The 25362-nt window shown below is 34.2% G+C and overlaps 1 protein-coding gene across 1 annotated transcript in view; it reads right to left on the minus strand.

The window, feature by feature from the left end:
* Positions 1–25362, minus strand: part of CenB1A (Centaurin beta 1A) — a 62531-nt gene that overhangs the window by 30106 nt on the left and 7063 nt on the right. The window contains exons 3-4 of the mRNA XM_072530612.1: positions 12733–12906; positions 5771–5999 (exon numbers count right to left, since the gene is read on the minus strand). Of these exons, the coding sequence (XP_072386713.1) occupies positions 5771–5999; positions 12733–12906 (403 nt within the window). The remainder of the gene's footprint in view (positions 1–5770; positions 6000–12732; positions 12907–25362) is intronic.

Here is a 25362-nt window from a genome sequence, read left to right on the forward strand (position 1 = left end):
GTAATAATAGGCGGTTGAAGCGTAGCACTGGCCATGTTACCTTCCTTGTATACCGTAGGCCCTAGATATAGCAGACTACCCTGCTATACTCCCAAAGCCGCGAAGCGGTATAAAACGGGAGACTATGTTGGAATAACCAAATTCGAGTAATATTGAATTGAAGGGTATTTTCATTCGTCCATTTCATATTGCAAAATTATTTACGCATACAAGTTCTCAGCACTACATAACAAAAGGCCCTATCAAACTAATTTGTATATAAATTAGTATTAAAAAAGTATTGCCCAACGAATTCTTTCGCTACATTCTATCCACTGTTCACTCACACTGAACACCAATTTCTTTTGATAATTCGCTGATTTACCGACATCGATTAGAACACGTTCGAACTTGAACGACTGCGATTGGTCGTTTGATTCGCTGTTTAAATACAATAATGTTAATGATTGAATTCGTTCGTTCGTTTGTGTTCCCTTTAATGGAAATGCACCTTAAGGTCGATTCACACACGCCCGGGCCCGGGACCTGTAAACAGCAGTGCCGATAGTGTTGTCGACGTGACCGTACCGTATAGAACGATTTCTCGCCGACGATATTTTTATTTTCATTGCTGCACTGTTCAAAATGAATGACGAGATGTTGATTGAATTGGTGCACAAAAATTGTGAAATATATGCTATATGTGTGTTTTTTAGTTAGCTATACTTCTAGTTTATTCAACAACATGAACGAATTCTGAGACACTCTGAAATATTCAAAAAATATTTGTCCCCATCGTCCATCCAGTCCTTATATAAAGTAAAAAATTCTCCTTTCCTTGCTCTCTTGATAGACCCACACGCGTTTATGTGTAGTATAGTATATGTTTCTTTTTCCTGTTGTTCTTCTTCATCTAAAATCACAGCAATCATTAACAGTTCGCTGTCGAAAAACACCGCCGTTCGGCGCCATTCATTATACGGCACTGTGCTGCGTGAACACGAAATGAAACAGTCGAAATTACAGACCGGCGAAACACTGATATGGCACTGTCCCGTTATGGTCACGTCATGAGTGTGTGAACCGGCCTTAAGGGGTACAGCAGATGCATGTATCGTTAAAATGTATTTCCTTTGCAAAAAGGTTTGTTTTCGCAAGGTGGACTGTTTTCAGTGACCCATTCTGTACGTAATGAATGAATTACTTTACTTAAGAAAATTAGACTGGATATATCAACATTTAGTTAAACATTTTGTGAAGTTAGAATTGGAAACATCCATTGTTCTATTTATAAAATCTTTTTTTTATCAAATAAATGCCGAATTCATCAACAATAATTAATACAATTACAATAACTATTTCTTGAATAAAACAAAATGATAACTATTTCTTATCCGAAACAACGCAATTTAAAAACCACTTTTCATAGTAAACGCGTAAACAAAATTAGTAAATATAAACATTTTTATCATTTATCTTTCCATAATTTACCTATTTATAAATGTAGATAGACATTTTTGTATATATTGTACAAAAAATGTAAATAAAAATTATTAAATTACCTGCGCTTTTCAACAAAAAGAAATACATACTTTCCACGTTTCTATCGAAAACTATTTGCGGCAAACGTTAGTGAAAAATAATAATTTTTATTTAAAACTGTCAAGCTATGAGTCATCGAAACATTGAACAGCGTGTAATAATTATTATGAATGCTTAATATTGCCTGCAGTATCGTTTGACTTCATTAATGTTTTATGGAACCTTTGCACTTTACGATTGATTCAAATAGTTTTAAAAATAAGTTATTGGCAACTTTAGAGCATTTGGAAAATTGCAACATTTTAAATTTCATATTCCCCTTTCGTTAAAGCTGTAGTTGGTTTAGGTAGAAAAGATTAGCCCACTTTAAGTTTCTTATTAGAGATGCTCATATTTTCCTCTATGTTCCACTAAATCTCAAAGTGCTACCAATGAAACAAATTACTTGCATTCTTTTTTTTTATTATTATTGTTACAATGCATGTTTACAATCTACTCTATACACCGATTAATAAGTAAATAATAGTCTGTAAGTAAATTAACGTAAGTTAGGTACGTTCCAGTGACGGTTCTCTAAGTATTATTGCGGTAGGTCTTCTGGCCATACTCTCTTCAATCTTCTTTCGGCAAGTGGTTGGGTGAATAAATTATTTATCAGTTCGTTGTTGTGATCAGTGGTGCGATTTTTATATTTTATTGAGTGATTCTTTATTATGTCCTTAAGTAATGGGATGTCCAGATCATGATGAAGTGTTTGGTTAGATACACACCATGGAGCTGTACTTATCATACGGAATATTTTGGATTGGAATGTTTTTCTATTCCATATGCCCAAACTGGAGTATATCTTTGTACAGAAGCAGTATTTTCAAGAGATAACTGAGACCTCTTGTTAAATAGCCAGTTCATATTTTTTAGTTTAAGATCTAGTTGTTTCCGTTTAGTTTTAATGTGCGCTGTCCATGTAAGTTTGGAATAGAAGTATTATTAATATAAAATTGTGAATATGTAGATTTTCTTGTTGTAAAAGTAATTTGTACTGATTTGATAGGATTAACACTGATCTTCCATTGCTTAAGCCAGTTTTGTAATTGGACTAAATGATTTTGTACTTTTTGTGATGCTACATTAGCGTCGATATCCACTGTCAAGTTCCCAGTGTCATCGGCAAAAGTAGAAGGGATCATTGTTGGTTGGAACGTTTGCTGTAAATATCAGATACAGAAATGGGTCCAAAACGCTACCCTGAGGTACGCCAGATATGTGGTAATTTGAGTAGCTGTCTTCAATTTTGACTTGGAAGTAACGGTCAGTAAAATACGTTTTTGGTATAAAGTATAGTTGGTCTGTTAAAGTATAGTTGGTGTAATTTCAGTTTGTAAAGGAGACCTTTATGCCAGACTCTATCAGACTCTGCCAGACTCATATAAAATGAAAGCTAATAATAAAACTGTGTGGCAACAACATAAATTGCTTGTGCGGAACATCGAAGTAAAGTGCGAAAAGAAACCAAAATAAAGGAGAGCCCCTCAAAATATCAAGTGGTGGATGTTACAAGATCTATTCAGGACAAAAACAGTAAAAAATTTTTGCTGGAACATAAAAGGAAGTGCTAATACAATTGGGAAGAATGTAGCTATTATTACCACCTATTGAAATACTTGAGGAAAAACCTCAGGAAATGGTTTAGTTCAGATTCCCACCGCCGCTTAAGCCGTTAAAGCTAGAAACTCTCTCGTAAATCTTTCGCTACTAGAAAGCTATGTACTATGATTACAACTAGAAAGTGCTGCTATCAGAAGGGTAAAGAAAGTCGAGGAGTGAATATTATCAGTTTTTACTACCGTTTATGAAATTATATACCGATAATATATCAAAGACGTATTCTAAAAATATTGAGATAAATAAAGTGATTTTAAAATATTCTATTATAATAAATAATTGTTTTCAATCAGAAATCTAGGGAACACATATTGTTAACATGCGTGTCTAATTTCAAAATACTTTTGTTGCACCTTAAGCTCAACCTTGAAGATTCAGCATTTTTACAATAACAATATTAATAACAATATTGAATCATCTGTATAAATTTTTATTCTATACACTTCTCGTTTTTTTAAGTTGAATTTTCATACATATACTTTGGAAGAGATTTCTAAAGTAGCACATATTGCCCGTGACAGTAAACAGTTGGAAGAGTCCATTTAGGGTGAGTCCGTTATACAATATTTAAACTTTATTAAATTTTTAAAATACAAAAAACATAGTATGATCCTCCGCGCTAGTCTATAATACCACTTTTTTGAACAGAATATGCTTTTTTCCAGAAAAAACTTTTATTTACAAGCTTAGTGAAATTATTGTAATAAGCATATTTTTAATAATTTTCCAAATAACATGTAGATCTTGTTATCCTTTCCAACAATATAAAGAAAAGATGGGAAGCGTGCCCACTTTCAGCTTACAAAAGGCAGGCGTCATTGAAAGAGATTTAGGAATTCTATCTAAAGGGTTAGTGTCGCCAAGTGCTCGGTCAAGAGTGACCAATGAGCACTCTTGGCGCGCATCGCCCCGCCTTCCTTCCTTTTCCAATCTTTTCATTAGTCTTTTGGTTTGGAATCTTGTAAAATATTATGTATAAATATTAATTGATTTCCAAACCAAAGGGCAGTCTACCTCGGTCTCTCCTAGAGCCCTAAACTCTAGGGAGCCGACTAGCGGGGCTCTGCTCCACCTACCTTAGACTCTGAGGCTTTGTCTTCGCTTTCTACGAATTAGTTTTATTTTATCCTTCGAAAAGAACAATTCAACGTCCCAACTTGAATAAGGGATAAGTGCCTAGGGTGTTTTGCACACCGACTTCACGAAATATCCTAGAGCAGAGCGTATAGCAGAGTGGATAAGTTCATAGGTCCACTCTAGCTACGACAACATGGCGCCCAACAAATGGATTAAAATCCGAACCTACGACCCAGTTCCTGACCCACAGAAGGCAACACTCCATTGACTTTAACATGGGTTAAAGTCAAGTGAACAGTGGGGAGAGCCACGGAGTGTTAGAAAGTTATATTCTAACACTCCGCCATCGAGCTTTGCAGCAATCCTGATGCCTTCAGTGTACCAGGTGTCTCAGCGAGCCAGCCTTCTTCGACGTTTTGAAGCCCCGGAAGCTACGAAAATCCTGGAGTAGCCACAGTCCCTGCCTGCTCTCCAGATATGTGGTCCGCGTCACCACGGAGCCCACAGTGGATAAGTTCATAGGCCCACTCTAGCTACGACGACATTAGCAATTCATTAGAAATACATTTTTGACAAGCTTGATGAAAAATTAGAGAAGCGATTGTCTTTTTACCAGTGTAAAACACCCGTCCACCAATTTATCTTCGTCGAAGCAAGGTATAGTTCGATATTAAAATAATATTGTAGAATACGAGTTAAGTAATTTATTTTATTTAACCACAGTTAATCTTACAAACACTTTTTAAAATAACAACTTGTTTTGAAATAGCTAAGTTTAAATAGTTACTTTGCTATGTCGAGTATGTACGTTTAATGCGTAGAGAGAACGAGATGTGCACTAAGGCGAAATATGTAATTGTACGTAGAGCGCGAGATGAATGACTTCGGACTAGAGAATATTTGTCGAGAGCGCCTAATGAGTTTGCCCCACTAAGGACGAGAGAATATGATTATCTTACCGGCAAAGAACCAGCATTTTATAGGGACTTTCAAAGCGATGGGAGGTTTTAATCTTTTTTATGGCTTTTTAGTTTGTAAATTCATAAGCTATTAAAAAACCTTTTAGTGAGAATAGAACGATAAAAAATACAAGTGTGTGGTTTAAATTATTTATTATAACAGTAAAAAACTTAGATTTACTAACCCCTATATTTGGCAGTTCAGACATTCTATAAACACTATACAAAAACGATCTGATTTATATGCAGGTATGTAAAAGAGTCGATTCAAATTATTTGTTTTCTGCCCAAAATAGTTTTACTATCACGTCGGGTTAGTGCCACAAATATGATGTAAATAATCTTTCTTATATATGAAAAGCTCTGAGGTAATAAAAATTTGAGAGATTTATGAGGTAATAAAAAACGTGAAAAAGACATTCAACGAAAAGTCAACCTATTGATGTAAAATAAATATATTACAGGGCTGGCTTATGAATGAAATATGTACAGAATTTAATAAAGAAATACTATTAAGGCTGTAACAAAAATATTACAAGAAAAATACTTACAGTGCTTAATATCTCGTGTCTTTTCTTTGATTGCAGTACACTGATACTATTGACATAATCTAGAGTCTGGTGCCCAAAACACGACCTCACCGCCACCAACACGTTCTGAACTTCTTCCACTTCTTGAGGTTTACTGCGAGGGGTATGAGAATTCCTCACGAGAGTAGTGTCATACTCCGACGATATTTTCTCGAAATGTTGTTTGTAGTCTCTGACTCCTTTAATATCACTGTAATGAAAAAGTGAGTAGATAAAATCATATACTTTTGTAGTACACACAACTAAAATAATTATTCATCTTTGACCTAGTGAAAGTTTACTGAAAGTCAAGAGTCACAAATTCACACGTTTTTCTTCAATCTCTTAATGCCATTAAAATATAACAGTCACAATAACATGTTACGAACATGCATTCAGCGTGGCCCGTGTAACGGCTGCATCTCGCAAGCGACTAGAACTTTCCAGCGATATCGAGTGCGAGAGAGAACAACCCGTCACGTAGGCGAATTAGAGGTGGAAATGTTCTAGAACATAGTAACGATGTTATGAGTTGAGTTTAGTTGTTAAGATACTACCGAACTGTAAACTTATAAATAAATATATTTATATAAATTCGAACCGCTCGTTTTATTTAAAAACGTTACAAATATGTGAGTAGTAGCATAAATGCAACCATGTTGACCTAACAGCATGCTTGAATCTACGCAATACATAGTAAATATAGCGTCAGCAACGAAACACGATGTACGCGTTCTAAGTCATAAAATTGAAGATGAAGTAAGTTATTACTACAAACTTTGATTGATTTTTATTTTACGAGCATAAAATATATATAATATAATAAATAATAATATATCTGGATAAATATTTTATTGATTTATAGTTAATAAACTTTAACAATGGGCGATTAAAATTACCTGTAATCTTACGTCAAAGTGGTGTATGAAAAAGCATAACTAAGCTTTAGCTTAAATTAGACTATTATAAAACGAGCGTCATAAAAATTTAGTAACTGTTCAACAAACGAGATCACACTAAAGCTACATACTCGTACTATAGCAGATTCTGCTGTACAAACACGGTTTGTTAGATTAGTGCGCATACACATATTCTGTCAAATTCAAAAGTTAAGAAATAGATTAGTAGAGTTAAGAAATAGAAAAATGAATTCTCGTAAACTTAACGCAATAATTTTATTACTCCAAGAATAGGAGGAAGAAGAAGAGTTGATAATGTCACATCTAAATAAAAGAAATAAAAATGTCGAAAGAAATTTTTTCATGTCATAATACAGACGGTGCTTTTAAATTACCAGGACTTTCCAGGGATTTATTTGGAACTGATATATTGGAGGATGCTACCTTACTACATCCACTAGTCTTTCATCTTCCTGGGGAGAAAATTCACTCAGACATTACTTAATTACTACAATCATAATAACTATATAAAAATACAGTTATAATTTCTCTATAATTTCGGTATAGATGTGTACGCTGTGAGCACAGCTGAACGTTTGCGTCCAAATCAAATCGCAATTGATTCCAGCGCACACCCTCGATGTACACTGCTAATGCTATGCAGTGCGCGCAACTGAGCAGAACCTAACAAACCGTTATCATAGAGAACCATTCCTTTTATTTTGACGAATGTGTGCGGCGTTCGACTGACTGTGAGTTGAGCGTCGCTAACTGTTCTAACAAACCATAGCTTAAGTGTGACATAGAGTGACATATTAGTGCATAATATATAGTCAAACTATTATTTTTGTAATCTTATATACTAAAACGCTAAGCCCTTTTCTTGTCCACCACTTTACTCAAAAACCATATTAGATAATTAAAATATTTTTTCGGAATATTATTAGTATTACGTATGAGATTGTCAAGATATACTTTTGGTACAAAAATTCACTTCCGGTTTTGAGATGACCGGAAGTTAAAATTTACTTTAAGTTTTAGACCCCACAATGTATATATGGATCGAAAGGTCTCGTTGAGACGAATCTAAATATGTACTTCCGGTTGCGATCCGACACCGGAAGTGACCCGAAACGCGCATAAAACGTCAAGATAGCGCAAATCTGACACCGGATTCGTGATCAGCATGCAAAATTAACAGCTAAATGATATCCATGTCGACATTTGATGAACTAAAAATTGCATTCCGGTTTTGAGGTCGACTTCCGCTTTCGTTTTTATTAGTCAAATCAATAGAGAATTCAACGTAGAGTTCAAAAATGTAAGTTCACGAAATTATCATTTATAGTTTTTGAGTTATTGATAAAAATATTTTTACTTCCGGTCATTGTATATATTGTATATTTTTCTCGCAAAATAAAAATTTCATTTAAAATACTCGATGTCGAGTTGGTCCGCTAGTTATTTTTAAATAACTAATATTTGCTAAATATGGCCATAACTTAAGACATTTTACACCGTATTTATAGGTATTATGACTGACCGTGAGGTAGAATTTAAATAAAATTAAAAAAAAAACAGAGAAAGCTTAATAATAATGTAATAATCACTATTACTAATCCCACTAAATTCCTCATTCTGATAGACGTCATGATTTTGGCATCTGGGGACTTATGTTAAGCTCTATATTGGAAACTCATTCTATAACTACAGTCAGAGCCTGTTGTATTATCTCTTGATCGTACCATTAAATTGTCAGTGGGCTAAGATGACCCAGGTCATCCGTATAGCTCAGGATATAATCTCTATTGTTGAGTCTAGCTATGAACTCATCCATAATCAGATTACACAAAAGAGGATACAAAACTCCCCCTGAGAATAGCCCCTAGTTACCTGTCTTGATACCGTATCTCCTGTAACGTTGTGCATATCACCCAGTTGTTTAGCTTGCAGTCTATCCATATGCACCTTGTTTCGTCTATCCCTTTCAGTCAAATCGTTCTTGTGGTTGTTTCGTAGGAGGTATTGGAAAATTCTCCCTCTATACCGAGAAATACACTCAGCTTAGCGTTTTCCAAAATGTACCTACTCCACCCTATGTACGAGATAATGCAGTACCAATTCCATAGAGAACCCTTCTCTATACTACATACTGTCCTTAGATTCGTACTACATCAGACTTTCAACCAATACGAGCCCCTTCCCTTATCAGTTGGCCCACCTATGGAATTTGCAGTTTAAGTCGATTACCATAAACAAATTATACTCTGCATGTTTTTATAAGTTCCCATATTAATTAATATGGCATTTTTATTAATATTTATTAAAAACATTACCCTTATGGTTTTTTATTTATTTTCAACAATAAAAAAAATTAAACTAAACCCTGGCTATGCATTCACTTATGTCAACATACGTTGATTTTTTCATAATTACGTTAAATCCAGAGGTAGCTATGGAAAAAGGATAAAAACAATAATATTGTCAGGTAATGTCAAATGTATCATGTAGTATCGTAAAGCTTTTTGCCGTTTGTGGATTATACAATGGGTTGAGGTAAAGTTATCGACGAGAAAATTTGTTCAATTAGGAAATTCAAAAATGTTTTTCGATGGGGAAGGGGCTCGTATACGGGAAAGTCGTAGAACCTGCGAGGCAGTTACTTGTAGGTTATAGCTACCAGAGTCCAGGAAAATATGTTAAAATTATTCGTAAAACATGACCACTATTAGATCATCAATTTCTGTATACTGAATTTTTGTGGATGACTGCTAGTATTATGGTTTGTTATAGTTTATTGTTATGCCAAAAACAAATTATGAAAAACTGAAAATAACAGGTCAAACAACAAATTAGCAATTGCAGAATGCCGTATCATTTTTTATAATAAACCTTTTTCAATCGTTATAATATGAATCAATTAAACTTAAAATATATACGGCATACTTTATTCAAATAAACTTTGAAACTTAAAAAAAAAAGAAAATAGCAACGTAATTTATTTTTGTGCACAATATTTTTCTTAAATACTATGAAAACTATAGATCAGATGTTTGATTAATACATTTTTATACGAATGACTTCAGAAGGTAAAACTACAAAATTGTAGGTTTTTATATTTAATTTTTTGCATTAGAAACAAATAAAATAATGATTTGCGTTAGTTTTAACAAAATTTCCTACCTTATCATTAGGATCTAATCCACTAACAGGATTCACTATTCAACTATTTAATACAATATGAATTGTAAATATAATTCAAACATTGTACACAACTTTTTAACGCATACGAATTTACGCATAGTTGTTAAAAACTAAGACAAACAAGGTAAAGTGCCTAATTATGCCAAAAATAGAATATCGATTATTATAATAACGATAATGGCACTAGTAGTTATCAATAAATTTCGTACATATTACATATAAAAATATCTGCTTAGATATTATGTCAGGCTTTCATGAAGTTGTCAATAATTGTGGCAATCTGGTATATAAACTTGTGAGTAAAAAATTTATTCAAAACGGTTTATTGAGTGTTGTTTCACATAGATTTGAACTTCTAAACAAAATGCTAGAGAGTTATGATTTATTAACCCTAATCCAGAGGTGTCTTGCTCGTTTCCAGATATGTCAAGTAGACAAAAGGTAAAACAGTGCCTCAGGGCACGCATGACAGTTTAGGCAGAATATAAGAGCACGTATACAAGACAAGAGTAAGGTAGAATTATCGATAAAAAATGTTGTTTATTAAGGGATAAAAGAATAATATAATAAACGGATGAAGATAAATGAAATGAATTATTTTTTAGTGTGGTAATCGAAAAAACAGTTTTTGGCGTTGGAACAGCATAAATGGAGATCGCATTTTAAGCAAACACACTGCGTTTGTGACTTCTTGCACAATTTGAACCATCTCTTTCCACCTTCTTTGCCGAGCCAGATTGGGAAATGGTCTTGACCGTCGTAACGCACTTCAGGAAGTGGATGTTTCGACTTTTGACCAGTGCTCGAGCTGCCTGGCTGTGGATCTACGGAAGTTGATGGTTTTGGACGACCAACGGGCCGTTTTTCTTGATAGGCTACCAGAGAAGCGGCAACTGCTTGACGAAATCGTGGTAATTGCAATACCCGTTCTTTGGCCGAGACATTACTTGAGTCGTTGACCTTTTCCGCGTGATCCGTTTATGCAGTATGTATGCATTAGTTATGGACATGTCAATGAAATGGTAAAACAATCGGGTGATTACATCGTGTGATTTTGCTCTAATATGATACCGGCCCATAAGTCCGTCGATCTTCGTTGGATCTGGCGAATGGTTCAATACCAACGTACGTTGATGCCAATTGCACTGACTTGTTATCTTTCCATAAGACAGTATTGATGTCCACACCAAATGCAGAGCCTACAAATTCACATGAATAGCCGCGTAGCTCATCTTTTATATCTTTATCAACCGGAAGCTTGCAATTTGGAATACGAGAAACTGGTACGGTGCCCAAACTATATATGCCTCGAGCTCGCAATAATGGCAACAAGGGCAACGATGTATAAAAATTATCGAAATACAAGATGTGATGAACGAAGTCTGGAATTGTTTGTGACAATCGCACAACAAAGTTCGATGTGGCTCCAAGATCAGGCTGGCCCGGTAGGATCACATTGTCGCCAGCACCGTTATAAACCTCAAACCGATAAGCGAATCCACTCGTATCACATAAAACAAATAGCTTGATACTCCACTTGTGTGGTTTATTTGGCATGTATTGGCGCTAATGATATTTTGTTTTAACGCTGCACATCTGTTCGTCGATGCACAATCGATCAGTCTTCGGGTCGGATCAGTTGATCCACTTGATGAGTTCTCGTGCAAACAACAATCAAGTTTGTTTCTGATGTATTGTTCTTTAAAACCCACCAGTAGCCAAACTAACGGCAATACATTTGAGAACCTGTTGGGGGAGTCATTTCTGCAACGCCCTCGGTAGAAGCCCAGAAATCCCGAAGCTTCTACGTGAGTCATCACGGGCCAGGTAGCTATCGAAAACTGGACATATGTCGATCCTTTATCAGAGATCTTCCTCGAATATTTTAGAATGAGTATATAATCCGGTTCTTTTTATTATTAGGAACTAGTCTAGACACGTCTAGATATGGATTTTAACCAGCGATCAGGCGCGCAACTATGGTCGTCCGTCGCGCGTATTAGTATTATGTAACTTCTGGCGCGCTGTAGATTTTTTCTAACAATTTTTATGAAACAAAGTAAGTATTATGTTGAAAAATCTTTTAATACAAAAAAAATTATAACAAAATGTACTGATAAACTAATAAAACGAATAAACAATAATTTTTTGACATTTTCCAATAGTTTAATTTTCCTCACAGTAATTTTCCTCCAACACCGTCTAGAATGTATGTTCTTTACACAACGGCGTTTGACATGGATGACATTTATTCTTATCTGTTTTTTCGTATTGGACAGAAACCACATCTTGGTTTAGTCTGTACATTTTGCGAAATTTCGGTAATGTTACTTTCCGTTCCGGCAATTGCGCTAATCTTTTGCCGAAGGGGAATTGAAAGGTTTGTCAAAGAAGCTCTTTTCATCAGTTGTGTATGTATAGCGCAACGTTCATTTTAAATAAACGTAACAGTATGTTAACTTTAGTCATAGCTCTTTCTGAAATTATATTGGCCGCCTTAGGCCTTATCCTAACTCTTCACTGACTGCCGGTGACATACCATAGCTTCATAGCTCTCTCAAAACCTCTTGAAATATCTATTTCTTCTGAATGTCGATTTCGTAAGGTCTTCATAACCTAGCCAACATTTTCCCGGAGTCGGCGGTACACGGTTTCCAATTTATAGACTGTTCAATACAAATTCACTCTACAGAAAACTTTTCTTAAAATGAAATTGCTTGAAATGCTTGCAATTATATAAACCTTACATGCCTATACAGTATGACTATTAATTTTTTTAGGAACATATCTATAAAATTAAATCAGACATAAAATGCCCCTAGATGTTTAAAAGTTACTTACTTTTTTATAAACGACGTGAGATTCTTTAAAATTGTTCTGGAAGCTTGATCCAAGAGAATAGTGTGAAATTTGTTCATTTCTTGAAGATTGTGAATTAGTTTATTCAAGGAAGATAACACGACCGGGTCTTCTTTGAAGTGAGTGCTCAAATCCCAAAGGCTGTTGGCGAACAAACTGAAAAAGGAAAAAAGTGTTAAACTTTGCAAACATTCGATTCTGAATAATTTTAGAGAAAAGGAAAACGATTACATGTTTCTATAAGAGGTAAAAAGTGCTAATCAGGTAAAAAAATCAATCACTTAATTTACAAACCGAGACTAGCACTAAATGTGCATGATGAAGCATTTTACTGCAATAATCAAATATAATCTCAACATACTAGAATTGGTAAATATATGTATAAAGTTTTAATTCACGTATTTAAAATTCCATCCTGTATAAGGGTTTAATTTGCGTGTTAAATATATTTGAAGAAAAACACTTGAATTCCGAACAAAACTTCAATTCCTTGAATCGCATAAGTTGCTATAAGCACTTATCGTTGTTGTTAAACAGCTTCTTAAAAGCGTAGATTGGAATAATGAAAACAAAACAAAAACAAAAATTGGAAACTCTCGCTAAGAGAATTAAAAGTGGTTGTAGGCATTTGCCAGATGCCTCCTGCAGAAGCAACCATTCGCCTGCGAGGTAGAAATCAGGAGATCGTGAGAATCAACTCCGGATCCAAGATTAAGACTTAAAGAGGTTTAGAATCGTAGTGACAAATTTTTCATTTCATTCCCGGGTTGAGCTTTTACAGAAGCCGGGGATTTGGCTTTTTTTTCGTCAAGTACTGCGAGTTGGCCCAGTACCTACCATCAATTTCCAGTTTAGCCTATTAAAAGTCAAGTAAAAATTTATGTCTTCATTCGCTCATGTAGAGAAGGGAGTGGAAATATAAATTTTTTTTGTGATTTTATTGTTGAGAAACCTACTATGGTTTCCTTAAATTTTCAACCCGACTGTTTATGAGGATAAATATGTTTATGGCATAACGAGAATATTAAAAACCAAAATCCAGAACTGATCACAAACTTCTGCACGAATAACGAACTAAGAATAAACAACACATTTTTTGACCACAAAGACCAACACAAATATACATTTAATAACACCCGTGGACAAAGATCTATGATAGATTATGTTATAACCAACAGAGATATACATACATCGAAAATAATCGACGGAAGATAAAAGAAAATATCAGAGAAGATCGCTGGTAATGAAATATTAGAAAACGATAACATCGAGGAATGCTGGGAAAAACTCAAAAATAACAAATAACGCAGCAAAAAAATCACTTGAAGAGAGGAAAGTAACGAACACTAACATATCAAAAAGCAAACATCGTGGTTTAGAGAGGAAGTGAAGACAAACTGTGAAGAAAAGACCTTTTGACGTGACAACGTCTTAAATTAGGTTGTGGCTCGGAGTCATTCATGAAAAAGTGTAACGCCCGCTCACGTCTGTTACGATGAGTCACCGAACGAGAGAGAGACCCGCCGGACCGGCGAATGCCTTGCGTCTCTCTCCCACTCAAACATGATCGGTCCGCTGCGCGCGCAGCACTAGAGAATTAGGCGCGTTGAATCGGTGCGTGCTTGTGTCTCTGTCTTTCTCGAGCGTTCTTGGCGTTCAAGACACATTACAGCAGAAACACTTCCTTTCATTTCATATTTCTCCTATCATCGTCTTATCCTCAACAAAATCACTCAAATAGAAATTAGTTAAGTTTAAGTTTACATGTACAATATTTTAGTAAACAAAATATATTTCTATAGTTAAAATTTATGCAATTCTTATTTTCATTCAATTCCTTGTTCCTATTGTGCAATTTAATAATATTCATATCAATAAATATTCTACCGAGAAAAAGACGTTGTCACGTAAAATCTTCGCCCGTAAAACCGACTTTACAGGCAACCGATTTTTTACAATACAAAACACAACAAACACAACAGGTATATAGCCACTATAAACGAATCAGAAATGAAACGAACACTTTAGTTAGACAAATAAAAAGGGAAACCTGGCAGAGCTACTCAAAACAGATGGAACACGAAATATGGAGAATGATCAGAGGACAAAGAAAAGAGATGAACGAACTAATAAAAACGAAACATATTCAGAAGGAAACATGGTTAGACTACTTTCGATCCTTATTTGCTAAAGGTGACGATAATGAACCACCAACACCAGAGGTGACGACAAACGAAGAAATAAATATTGAGGAGGAAGAGGTAAAGAAAGCATTAAAGAAATTAAAACATAGAAAATCACCAGAGGACAAAATATCGAACGAACTCCTAAAGTACGGAGGACCAGATCTGACCAAACAACTATTAAAACTAATCCAAAAAATAATACAACAAAACAGAATTCCTCAAGAATCGAGATCAAGCATCCTAATAGTTCTTTTCAAAAAGGGAGACAAATCTGACCCGGAAAATTATAGAGGAATTAATTTATTAAACACAACACTAAAATTAACAACCAAAGTGATAACAAATAAACTGAATGAAATTAAAACACTAGCAGAAGAACAACAAGGTTTTAGGTCGAGAAGATCATGCACCGACGCTATATTTATAATGAGACAAGTGCAAGAGAAACCATTAGAATACAACAAAACGGTTATCTATCTATATTTATGTTTCGTGGACCTTAAGAAGGCATTTGACCGGGTCAAATTAAAGGACGATATCCACTTATTGTACGCAAGAGGGATTCCCTGAGTCCTCTATTGTTCCTAGTGTTGCCCAAAATCGGTCTTGGTCTTGTTCTTGCGTTTTTGCAAGACCAAGACCGCCTAATTTTAGCAAAACCAAGACCAAGACTGACCGTGCAAGATTTAAGCAAGAACAAGACTAAGCCTGCGAGACTCTTGCGTCTTGCAGTTAGGACTGAGTGTGATTTTAGCGAGTATAGTAGTTCGGGTATATGCTTAAAGACTATGAGATGCAAAAAAATATGTAATAAAATTTGAAAAACTGAATTACTTACATACCGAATTAAAATATTCATTAAAAAAACACGTTTGACACGTGCTCAGAAGTCATAATTACAATGTAAAAATAAAATATTTTGTACATTTTCCAGCAGACCTCTTCGCTCTGAAATTAATTGTCCATATTTTGAGAATAGCCGCTCTCCAATCATAAAAATAATCTTCTTGCATTGCGACGCCGACAGTAATATCGTATCGATATTTTTTAAAATACCTACCGTCACCCTACCTAAAAAATTATAATTGTTACGAACAACCACTTAATAATTCAATTTTTTTCCCATTATAATTTAGTCAGAAGTAATCTAAATAAACAAATCTTATCGGCCTAAGGCTATAAATTGTTTCTGCTGAGTGTGCGATGAGATCATTCGGTTAAAGAAAATTTGCTGAAAGAGTCAAAAGTAACGAGACAAATTAATAACAGATAATGTCGCCTACCATGTAAACAAAATACCGAAGTAACGATATAATATATGCTCGGTTTGTTATTAGATACTTAGGGTATTGGATAGTAACGAACATAAATTATAGTAGTATAGTACTATAGTAGTTACTTTTTCGACATCACTTAACTTCATTCCTAATTGAGCTTTCCTTTGAGTCTAATGTAATAATTGTTTTTCATCTAATCCTTGTTGTTCCCGGAGTGACAAGTTTACAATTTGACATGAGGGAAAAAGATTCAAATAGTTATAGTCGGAGTAATGAGCGTTGGAGTTATATATCTAAAAGCCCTAAAAGCAAATTTGATGAGATTGTCGAAATAATTTATGCATCCCAAATTGCTTTGTGTAAATTGTGTCTGCATAAGAAGGTTGAGATGAAAATGAACACCAGAAACACGTCAAGTTTAAGGAAGCATCTAATACCTTTTCACAAAAAGGAATTACAAATATTTCTTCCTGAAAAACCAAAATTAGGTGGAGATATTACAAGCTTTTTAATAACCGCTAGAAAAAGTGGAGATGTAAAAAATATACTTATTAACTTATTACCAATTACATATATTATCTACCTACTACTTTAGTTTGGTAAATTAATGTATTTATTAAGTAGGTATCTCCTTAATTTAAAACAACTTCTTTTGATTATCACTGCTTTTTTACCTATTCTTTATTTTTTCTTTATTCTTTATTTTTTATTTAACTATAGGTTTTGTTGACGGCAGCTCGTAAAAGAGATGCAGAGTATCTGTTAAACCAATCTCTCAGGTTTCTAAGCCATGACGTTCTTCTTCGACCTTTATTATGGCTTTATTATGGCTATGTTAATTCAAGCTTAAACTGTACTTACTCTGTTACGTTGTTCTAAGATCTAAAGTAACGTTTAATAAATAGCAATAGGCTAATATGTCACTGCAAGAATTGCAAGACTCTTGCTGCAAGACCAAGACCAAGACCGGGAGTGCAATACCAAGACCAAGACCAGGTGCATTGCCGCAAGACCAAGACCAAGACTGTCTAAGTCTCGTCTTGTTCTTGCATTTGGGCAACACTAATTGTTCCACCTGATTATGGATGAAATATTAAAAAAAGTAAGAACTAAAAAAGGATACCAAATGGGAGAATAACAACTTAAAATAATCTGCTATGCAGACGACGCAATACTACTCTCTCAAAGTGAAGACGATTTACAACGTATGCTGCACCAATTTAATATAACCGCCAGAAAATTTAACATGTTAATTTCCCCAAAAAAGACAAAATGTATGGTTATATCAGCAAATTTACTAAAATGTAAATTGGAGCTGGAAGGTCAGATAATAGAACAAGTGATGGAGTTTAAATATCTAGGCATCACATTATCTGGCTACGGAAAGCTCGAAGCTGAAGTGGAAGATCAAGTCAATAGAGCAAACAGAGCCGCAGGCTGCCTAAATGAAACAATATGGAGAAATAAAAATATCGAGAAAGAAATGAAAGGCAGAATTTACAAAACAATCATCAGACCAATAATGACATACGCAGCAGAAACACAACCTGACACAGAGAGGACAAAAAGGATGTTAGAAATAGCAGAAATGAAAACAGAAAAATTGGTGGTAAGACACTATGAGACAGAGCTAGAAGTACAGATATAGGTACGACGTAGATGTAAGATGAAGAACATCAAGAACTGGGTAAGAAATAGACGACTAGAATGGAACGATCATATAAGGGATCATATAAGAGATGGTTCCCCAATAGGAAGACGATCAGTAGGAAGACCACGAAAACTATGGAACGACAACTTACTGGAGGCACATTGACAGAGTCATGTCTACATAAAAAGAAGAAGTAGAAGACTGTTTATGAGGGTGGAAGTGAAGCAGTGTCCGTAGTTCATCAAATGGTTCACTGGGAATACGTAACTATATATAATCTTTTTTAATTTGCTACGCCTCTTTTATCCATTGTCTATCTACTCTACGGAGAAAGAATTCAAAGTGAAATAATATTGCTTAATTAGTATTAACTTTCATAAATTATTTTATTTATTATTTTAAAAGAAAGTAATATGTCTATTTTTTTTTAAGAAAGCAATATATTTTAATTACCTATTAACTACTATTTTTTAAAATTTTACAATATATAAAAATGCTTTGATTTGCCGGCGATCGATTCATTTGAAATTCACAAACTATAAATAGTTGTGTGCCTTTTGCAGATATAGGTCACGTATTTCCTTTCGAAATAAATTTGTTAACATATTCAATAAGTGTTATTTATTTATGATTCATTAATTGGCACTAAAATATATGATTTCTTTTGAATTGGTTTTACAGGAAGCATGCAATTTTTTATATACAGTGTGTCCAATTAAGTCCGCACCATATGGGAAACTTTTTTATTTTTGTAGTTTTATTAAAAAAATTTGTTTTTTTTATAAAAAGTTCTGCATATTCTAAAATTTAAAATACAATCATCAAATACAAATTTTTTTAGTCATATTCGGGGTTTATCAAAAAATATGAACATAAAATTCATATTTTGGACAAACCTCATACATGATTGAAAAAAATTTTGTTGGTATTCTGAGGAGCAGGAAGATTTGCAATAAAAAGAAGGGATATAATATTTGCTATTTTTTTTGTTTACGTTTTAGTCAATGAAACCAGCACCTTCAATCATGGCAAAATTATTGTAACATACCATATAATGAAGTAATTATAAAAATATGCCGTGATTTATAGTATAACAATATCTGGGTAGCTACCGTGAAGACAACGTCACAACATATTTTTCACGGTTGGATATGTTTCTATAGCTAATCGGTAATTCATTTAAATATATGCAATACCTCACAATACGTTCGAATATCAATAACATTGTTTCGAGAATGTAAGAAGCGAAAGGTTTTTATTTTTTCCATCAACTTATTCTCTCTATAAAATATTATTAAAAGAATATGATGCAAATAGACATCTGTCAAATAAGGCCTAATTTAAGGCATTGGCTATAAGAGATATACATATAACAGTATACCGCGGATACAACAAACTGTAAAAAATAAAGGATACGCAAATGAAAAAGCCAATCAGTATTGAACGAGGCGTAAGACAAGGCTGTATACTATCTCCCACCCTCTTTAACGTGTATTCTGAGAATCTATTTAGGGAAGCTTTGAAAGATCAAAAAGGAATTATCATAGGAGGAGAAATAATTAACAATATACGGTACGCCGACGATACTGTGATTCTAGCTGAAAACATCGACGATCTGCAGGAGCTAATCAATAGAGTTGACATGGAATACACAAATTGGGGACTGTCGATAAATATCGATTAAACTAAATACATGGTGACCAGTAAAGTGGATATCGGCGCAACCCAACTGATATTAAACCAACAACCACTGCAGAGAGTTCAGAGATTCAAATACCTTGGATGTTGAATTACCCAAAATCTAGATCCATCCTTCGAAATTCGATGTAGAATTGAACAGGCAAGAAACTCATTTCAAAAATTCAAGCCTCTATTATCCAATAACTCATTAAACTTGGAAATCCGTGAAAAGTTTACAAGATGTTACGTGTGGTCTGTACTTTTGTATGGATGTGAAACTTGGACTTTAAACGCCGATATCATGAATAAAATCGAGGCGTTTGAGATGTGGTTGTATCGAAGGATACTAAAAATTCCATGGACTAGCAGAACCAGAAACGAAGAAGTTCTTCGAAGAATGGGACATCAACGAACTCTATTAAATATTATTAAGAGGCGTAAACTAGAATATCTTGGACATATAATCAGAGGACCAAGATATGAGTTCCTTCGGCTAATTCTCAACGGTAAAATCGAAGGAAAGAAATGGATAGGACGGAAGAAACTCTTTTGGTTGAGGAATTTGCGGCAGTGGACGGGTTTGACAGCGGACCAATTGCTACACGTGGCGCAAGACCGAGATCAGTATAAAAATATAAGCATGGTAGTTGCCGACGTTCCGTAGGGATAAGGCACTCTAAGAAGAAGACATGAAAAAATTTAATTTGCGCCCCCAACTCTATAGAGAAAAGAAAGCATATAAAGAGAGAGCTCACGTCCAACAATTAGCAGAAAAAAGATCAAACACTGATGCTACACTACAGATAATCATAGACATATTGGATAAGATTGATCATATCTCGAATTTAGAATTTTACGCTCAATGAGTGATTCCTAAAGTTAAAAATAGACAAACAATTTAGAATGCTGGAGTGAAATGGCAACACTGGGTTACTACAACCCTAACGACAAGAATTACAAACAATCCTGGAACTAGGGAACACAACACCAGCTGAAACACATTTCACCAATGAACCATTTATCAAAGAGCACAGTCGGATAAGAATGTCAAAATTGCCCCAGAAGAAAGTTGACCCCAAATTTTGGGGCATTGTTCGGTATAACAAGACATGAAATGGTTCATTCGAAGTCCAAATTAAAGACATTGATGTCATCTGATGGCTCAAGTGATTTTCAAAAGAGCAGCGTCTCTCTAACTAAAACTATAACTCAAAAACGGAGAAAAAACGGTGAAAACGCTGGAGGACAGAAGATTCTAATCAGATTTTCGTCTTTTAAGTCACCATAACTCTGGTTCTAATGGTCCAAAATGGTTCACCTGGAGTCCAAATTAAAGGTATCAACGTCAGCTATTTACTCAATTAACTTTCAAAAGAGTAGCTAATCTCTAACTAAAAATTTAACTCAATAAACGGCGAAAAAACTGTTTTTCGATTTTTAACTGCCTTGTACCACTTTCAAAAATCTGAAAAAATTCTGGAACATAGTTTTGGTGATTGTAGGTACATCACATATTTTTTTTCGATCCATATGTTTTGTCATTTTTTTATAGACGTTTGAAAATTTCAAACGCTCAAATCAATTCGAATTTCCTGCTAACTCTCATTTTCGTTCAAATAATTTAGTAGACAAAAAAACCTTTAATTTCAAGAAAAAAAAAATTATTTTGGTAAAAAATTAAACCAGTTACAGTCAAAAACTATTTTTGCCGTTTTATGGAATTTTCAGGCCATGTGTCAATATTTTGGGCTAAAATTTGGTGAATCTTCATCTTTCGTGATGCCGAACAATACCCCAAAATTTGAGGTGAAGTTTGCCCTGGGACAATTTTGAGATTCTTATCCGGCTATTCCCTTTACAGCACACAACGTGTATCATATTATTCATCCACACATATGCTGCAAAGGGAGGAAGCAACACCACCAAAAAATGGGTTACAAGAGGGTAGAAATACAGACCACGACTGTGAAAATACAAACAAAGGTTTGTTTGGTCCAATCACAGCTTACCAAAACATTCTATGGAATATATAAGCATAATTGGAGACTGTAATGCGAGAGATTACAGGAGAATGTGGAAAATACCATGGACAGAAAGAGCAACAAATCAAGATGTTCTGCTGAAGATGGGGAAGGAATGCGAAGTCATAAAAACCATACAAACGAAAAAACTGGAATATCTGGGCCACATAATGAGAGGGGAAAAGTACTCTCTGCTTAGACTCATAATCCAAGGAAAAATCTCGGGAAAGAGAAATGTGGGACGTAGGAGGATTTCCTGGTTGCGTATGGGTGCAGTTCAATACAGTTGTTCAGAGCTGCAGCCAACAAAGTAAAGATTGCTGTGATGGTAGCCAACCTCCGATAGGAGACGGTACTGCAAGAAGAAGAAGTAATGCGATACACATCGATTGATGGGATCTATATAGACTCACAACGTCTAAACATAGACGTATATATTAACATAGACCGAGCATACCGGCCGCGCCGCGCGTGCTGACGACAAGATTTCTTGCGGTTGTTCGATGTGTCTCCCTCTCTAGCGTATTGAAATTCCCCACTCTCTCACTCTCCACCAAAAAGAGACTTAATTGAGAAAACAAAGACACAATGAACAACGAAAATAAAGAATGGTGTCGTCACTTAGCTCTACAGACTGCTTAGCCTATGTTAATTTATACGTCTATGCCAACATATTGGTCCACATATTATCCAAACAAGATTCCTGATCTGATAGATTTCTTTATAAATAGAAATGTAGCAGTAATTCAGATCACCCTACCATTTATCTTACAATAAAATAGGGCGTTGCTACGAGTACTGGCCAAACTTTATTTGAACGCATGTCAAGTTTCATTTCAATCCATGTGCCACAGTATTCTTTTTTCAATCAATATAATCAAGTAGCCAGCAGTGATTGAATTTTTATTTTTGAAAGGTTTAAAAGCAAGGGAAATTTATGAACGAATGTTGAAAGTGTATAAGGACTCTTCGCATTCAATTACAAGCTTTTAAAAAGATCCACGTCAAGGAATAGCAACAACACCAGAAATCGTAGAAAAAATACAGGATATCGTATTGGAAACTGGTCGAGTGACTGAAAGAGATTTAGTATAAGTCCTAGGCGTCTCAGTTGGCACTGTAAGCAATATTTTGACTGAAATATTTCAGAAAGCTGTGTTAACACAATCGGTGCCGCATTCGCTAACACAAACAAAAACCCATTCGAATGTGACTTTCTCAGCAACATTTGTAGCGTTTTCAAAAGGATAAGGTGGATTTTGTGCATCAATTTAGTACTATTTCATAGATGAAACTTGGGTCTATCGTCATGATCCTGAATCAAAACAAGAGGCTATAGAATTAGGTGAACTATGTGAACTTCGTTCTTCGACTCAGAAACGAGTTCGTGTTCAAAAATCGGCCAAGAAGGTGATAGCATCAATTTTTTAGAATGCGAATGGAATTTTGTTTATGAATTACTTGCAAACTGGTAAAGCAAATCAATTCTGAATATTATTGTACCCTTCTAGACCAGCTGAAGGAAAAAGTTCTTGAAAAAAAGACCCTGTTTAGGGGTTTTTTTTGGAACATCCATTATATTTACCAGATTTAACTCCTAGCGACTTCCATATCTTTCAATCTATACAAAAATTCATACGTGAAGGGTTGTTCATCAAATGATGAGGTCATAACGGAATTCATAAATTGGAATCTCGTTGGAACAAGTGTATTGACGTTCAGGGAGACTATACTGAATAATAGGGATGCTTTCTAGGGGTTAAAAACTTAAAACCAATGAAACATCCTATCACAAGCGATGGATAAATTGTTATTGTCTTTAATTCATAAGTTAAGCATTTTACATCGTAATTATTTTTTAACGTAATTTACGTCATAAGCGGTGGTTTCTAATAAAGTACAAATTATCATTGAATATATTTATTTTGCTTAATTTAATCAGATTTTAATTCAGAAAACGGTTAAATACGTGGTTTTTTTATTTTTTCCACTTAGGGGCAGTTTGCAAAAACAAAAAGCAAAGAGTTGGACTCTTAAATGTTTATATAGAAAAAGATAGAGAAAATTCACAATTTAATATAGTATATTTGAAGAATAAGCTGGAGTAAATTCTCAGAATACTAATCTTCGCAGCTCGAAATACATAGGCGTGCACATCTTCTAACTAAAACATAATCTTAAAAGAAAAGTTTGCTTTAAATTTATTTGGATATTTAGAACAAAGAATTAATCCAATCCAATATTGGTTTAAAATAAAAAGATATACATAAAAAGAATAAAAATTCTATTATTTGTGAAAAATACAGTTAATATAAAATAATAAAATACAATAAATTATACTGAAACGTAAAATACATACACAAAAACTGTAAGTTTTTTATATATTCCTATTAATAAATAATAATATTCTTAATACTAATAGTATTGGAAATAACAATGAAAATTATATTAGCAATAAAAAATAAATAAAAAATAAACAATGAATTTGTCGGCAATTAGTTCAAATGTAAAATAAACTTCTGAGCTACAGTTTAAAGTTAAGCTTCCTTATATTCTGTTTCAGACGAAGTGTTATCCGACCGGGGATGAATTATTATAGGTTCCATACTGCTATCTATTATATGATCAAGCTCCCACATATTTTTCTCAATATTAATAACGTGATTATTACATTTTTGCCAATGTTCAGTCGTTACTTTGGATATTGATTTATGAAAAAGAATAGTAACATCTGACAATTTAAAAGTTGTATTATTTCGAGCAACGTTACTTTTAACTTCGGCCCATAGTAATTCAATCGGATTTAGCTCGCAATGATACGGTGGTAGGTGAAGTATTTCAATTCCTCGTTTTTTGGCTATTTCCTTAATGACAAATTTTTTATAATTTTGTTTATTAATTTTAGCAAGCTCTAATAATTCTGCTTTTGTCATTGTATCGTCAAAGATTAAATTCTTAGAAGTTAACCACATTACAATTTCATCTTTCCTTCATTAAGTAGTTGGTAAACGTTCAACTAATCTAGAGTGGTAAATTGCATTGTCTATCACAATAACTGAATTTTTAGGTATGAATTCAATCATCTATTCGAAATATTCTTCAAACACGTCTCCGTTCATCTCTTCGTGATAATCACAGGTCTTTTTTTATTCAAACAAAAGTAAACCCTTCTTAAGAAATCCATTCATACTACCTATATGGGTAACAGTTAATCGTCGACCTTTACTTGTTGGTTCCTTGAAACCAGGTGAATATCCTTCCAGAAATGCTTGTCGACATGTTTTTATAGTTTTGTCTTTCCAAACTCTCCCTACAGTATGCCCTTCATTAACCCACGTTTCATCTAAATAATAAATTTTCTTATTTTCTGTCCTCATTTTTTTTTATTTTTCTGAGGTAGTCTCGTCTCTAACACACAATTTCTTCGGAATCGATAAGCATTGACTGTCTGCCCACTTTTTCATACTTAAAGTTTAACTCATGCAAAACTTTCCAAAGTTTGTCTCTACTTATTGTGGGTAAATCGGGATCGTCGGTAATGGCTTGTAAAACTTTATCCGAAGTTGGTATTTGTTTGTTAAAAAAAAAATAGTAAACCATTCTACGAATTGCATTTTTGAAAAATTCATCCACATTCACTTTCGACAATTTTGGTCTTCCTGGTCTCGGTTTGGGTGGCGTTATACCAGCTGATTTTTCCTCTTTTAAAATGTTATATACAGTTGATTTTGAATATCCCATTACTTTAGACGAAATTTCAACTATACTATCAACAGTATTGGAAGGATTGTGTTGCT

The sequence above is a fragment of the Diabrotica undecimpunctata genome, chromosome 4 (assembly GCF_040954645.1).
Source record: "Diabrotica undecimpunctata isolate CICGRU chromosome 4, icDiaUnde3, whole genome shotgun sequence".
Lineage (NCBI taxonomy): Eukaryota > Metazoa > Arthropoda > Insecta > Coleoptera > Chrysomelidae > Diabrotica > Diabrotica undecimpunctata.